General features: G+C 58.3%; 1 protein-coding gene across 1 annotated transcript; it reads left to right on the top strand.

The window, feature by feature from the left end:
- Positions 1-1,095: 1,095 nt before the first annotated feature.
- LPMP_211880 (membrane transporter, putative) lies at positions 1,096-3,033 on the top strand (the record flags this gene model as incomplete). Its single annotated transcript, XM_010700670.1, has 1 exon — positions 1,096-3,033. One exon carries the CDS (start codon positions 1,096-1,098, stop codon positions 3,031-3,033), a length of 1,938 nt encoding a protein of 645 aa, XP_010698972.1.
- Positions 3,034-3,857: the final 824 nt, after the last annotated feature.

Here is a 3,857-nt window from a genome sequence, read left to right as displayed (position 1 = left end):
ACTGCGGAAGCCTGATGGGGTGCGACACAGATTCCTGCTCACTCATGGCCGCGGTGCAGCCGTTCCGCCCCCTTCTTCCCTTTCCTTACCTTTCGCACCTGCGAAGGAAAGGAAGCATTGTTGTATATATATATATGTGTGTGTGTGTGTGTGCGTTCTACGCAGCTTTCTAGTTTCATGCATGTGCCCTCTGTTTTAGCTTCTCTCCTCTATCCGAGGAGAGGCCCGCTGCTTAATGTTCGCCTGCGTCTGTGTGCTATGTGTAGCCACGGTGTGCGCGAGAGTGAGATAGGCGTCAAAGGACACGAACGTTACCCCTGTGTCACTGGCTTCGCTTTTCTTCGCTACCCACACAAGCGCGCGCGCGAACGTATACGCAGACATGCAGGCAAGAGGGAAAAGGAAGGTCTGACTTGTCTCTAGGTGGGCATCGCGCGAGCGCGTATTGACGCGTGGCGGGTAGTGGTGGGAGCGGGTCGACTCGGCGGGTCTGAAGTGGGGCAAAATCGGCTTCTCGAAGGCTCCGCGAAACCCCCCTTCACACGCCCACACAGATCTACGTGTCGTCAGAGCCATCCCCCACCTACGCCCACGCACATGGAGGGAGAAAGCGTGGTGCTGCACTTTCCCTTCGTTGGCGTGGGTGCCCCCCTTCCCATTCCCTTGGAGAGTGACGGACACCGTGCCTCCCAGACCCTGCTCGCACAGGCGCACCAACCAGCCGTCGAGCTGTATCCCCCCACTCTTCAACCACGTGTGCGCTCTCCTTTCCTCGTCTCGCTATTTTTGCTTTTCTTTTCGCTTCTCTGCTGATGTGCCCCCCCCCCCTCCCAGCACACCTTTCATCGCGCCGTTCAAGGAGTCTGGATAAGAAGCAAGCAAGCAAACCACAGGCAACCCCCACTAAGCGCGTGCTTTGTCCTTTACTCTCACCCCTCCTCGACGACAGAATATACACGTCTCCACCACCGTACCCTCGCCGAGATACCGGTAAGTAAGGTGTAGGGAGCGAAAGAGCACCACCACCTCCTGACTCATCTTTACACTTCGTATTTTAACCTTCACCCCACAACCGACCTCTCTCTCTCTTCAGCGATGCCTTCGTGTGGCGCATCACTTATGGGCGGGCTGAAGAGGCTGGGCAAGCCCATCTTCTCCCAGACGCGCGAGATCGCGCTGCGCAAGGAGAGGGGGCTTCACCCAGTCTCTGAGCTCGGACGCTTCCACCTCCTCGTCTGCTGCTTCTTCTGCAGCGTGTGCGTATCGCTGACGTACGCTTTCGACCTGTTCACCACGCAGTTCCGCAACCAGTTCAATCTGACCTCAAGCGACCTGACGATCATCAGCACCATCGGTCTCGTCTTCGGCTACTTTACGATCCCCTACACTTTTATCTTCGAGTCGTGCGGCCCCTTTTCGCTGTTCTGGTTATGCGCCGTTGTGGGCACTATCGGCGGTATCGGCCTTACGGGCATCTTCCGCGGCTCGATTCCTGGCAACACTGTCACCATCACCGTATTCTACTCTTTCCTGAACGCGGCGAGCGGGCTGATCGATACGTCCTATGTGTCGACGCTCGTCGAGGTGTTTCCGCGCAACCGCGGCCCCGTTGTGTGCCTCGCAAAGGTGATGACAGGTCTGGGCAGCTCTGTGCTGGCCACGATGAGCGACACGTTCTTCGAGAACAACGTCAGCGCTTTCATCTACTTCCTTACGGCGCTCGTCATTGTGGTATGCATCTGGGCCAGCTTCGTCATTGTGTTGCCACCGTACATCGTGAACTGGTGGCGCCGGCAGGGAAAGACGCAGGAGCAGATTGCCGCTTTGAAGGCCATGGTCACTTACTACGAGCGTAAGTTCGTGCCGGTGCCTCGCCTAATCATGGGCTACGTCGTCATCTTGTCGCTGCTCGTTTTCTTCACGGTTGAGGCGCCAGTCATAGCGTACGTTTCAAGCGTCACCCGGAGCAGCAGGCTTGTGGTTGGCACCATGACGGTAGTGCTGACATTTTGCATCTTTTTAATACTGCTGCCTTTCAACATCCTCGGCGGCGTAAACGAACGGGATCCGGAACTGGAGAAGTCGGAGGACTACGAGGAGGGCCCACGCTCCAAGGAGGTCGATGCGGAGGGTGGCCTGGTGCAACTTGACGAGTTTGGTCAGGAGTTGCGGGTGAGCAGCGAAGGTAACGCAAAAACCTTGGACTCCCTTCCCCACGCTACGGACGGCATAGACGCGAGCAGCCCGAGCGAGGACAACGTTGACAAGTACGCGCACCAGGACCCCCGCTACCCGGGCACGATCAAGGACTACCTCTTCAGCATCGATGTGTGGCTCATCATGCTGCTCTTCATCTGCTACGGTTGCATGGGCACCATCGTCATGTACAACGCGTCCACCATCTCCATCGCCCTCTCTGGTCACAAGCGCACTACCCAGCAGTCCGCCCTGTACACAGCCTTCCTTGGTGTGGGTAGTAGTGTCGGTCGTATCGCCTTTGGCCTGTTTGAGGCGTACGTGCAGCACCAGAGTCCCGAGAACCGCAAGGTGCTTGTGACCATGGCGCTGCCCTTCTCTCCAGTGATGGCCTTCCTCGCTGGCCTCTTCCTGCTTCTCCTGCCAGGCAACACCGTGCTGCTCCCCTTCATCTTTGTCTACGTGGAGGAGGGTGTGTTTGCCGGCATCAACGCCCTCATCTTCCCCTGCCTGTTCGAGAGCAACCACAACTTCCTCTACAACCTCAGCTTCCTTGTGCAGATGTGCTCCATCATCTCCTTCAACCTCGGCATGTTCGGCCGGCTCATCGACGCAGCGCAGAGGAGGCTCAACATCCCGATGGACCAGGAGTGCAACGTCAAGTTGTGCGTGCAGACGCCAATTATTGTAGCAACGGTGCTCGCGTTCTGCGGCATTGGTGTCGCCCTGGCGATCCACTTTCGCTACGCCGCCTTCGTGAAGCGCACGCGAGGTCGCTTGCAACGTCGCAGCGCCAGCGGGCCAGTGTCGTTAGCAGAGGCTTCTCCAGTAGAGTAAGCGAAACCGCGTACAGCAGAGAACGCAAACTCGACGGGTTTCGCCCTTGGGGAATAGCGGGGGAAGTGCAGAAGCGTCGACGGGCCGCATGGAGGAACTGTGATGGTCGTGCCGCGCAGGCGGTGTGTCGATGTGTGTGTCGTGCAAGGCGCGGTTGGGGCCCCAGGGAAGGGATGGGAGTGGGGGGTCGGCGGGGGTGCTCGCTGAGTCATGCTGTGTGTCCCATCCCCCCCTTTCCCCATCCCACTACTCCTTCCTCCCCGCCCCCTCCCAGGGCTGGTTGGCACCCATCCTGCCTGCCGCGTTGCACTCTGCATCGCTTTTGTGAGCAGTGCCTCTCCTCCGCCCCCGCTTGCGCCCTGCAACTCCGCCTTGTTCTTTTCTTGCCTCTGCATTGCGTGTGCGCGCGTCGATACACGTGTGGCGCTCTCAGTGCCTGCGTGTTTGTTGTTCCAGCGCTCTATTCTTCTTGCGTTCACATCTGTACTTCTAAGTCTTCTCTTTTCCACTTAACAGTTTTTCTCTTGTTTCCATCTTGGCTGTGGCCTCATTCGCTCCTCCTCCGTACAGCCCCCCTCTGTTTAGCATACGTGTGCCGACGGGCGCGCTGCTTGGCCGGCTTCTACTTGCCGCCCCCCTTTGCCTCATCAGCCTCCCTCCTCAGCGGAACTTGACACACGACTCGTCCTTCCTCTTTCCACCGTCTCTCCCTACGCTTGTTCTCTGCACCACTTCGCTCGTGCCTCCTTTCATTTACTGACCAAGCTTACAGGAGGGACGGTGTGGAAGCCTTGTGTCCGAACGCAGGCAGGTGCCTAGACTGA

Source organism: Leishmania panamensis (assembly GCF_000755165.1).
Source record: "Leishmania panamensis strain MHOM/PA/94/PSC-1 chromosome 21 sequence".
NCBI lineage: Eukaryota > Euglenozoa > Kinetoplastea > Trypanosomatida > Trypanosomatidae > Leishmania > Leishmania panamensis.
Note: the sequence above shows the minus strand (reverse complement) of the source record. Positions and strands in the feature narration are given on the sequence as shown.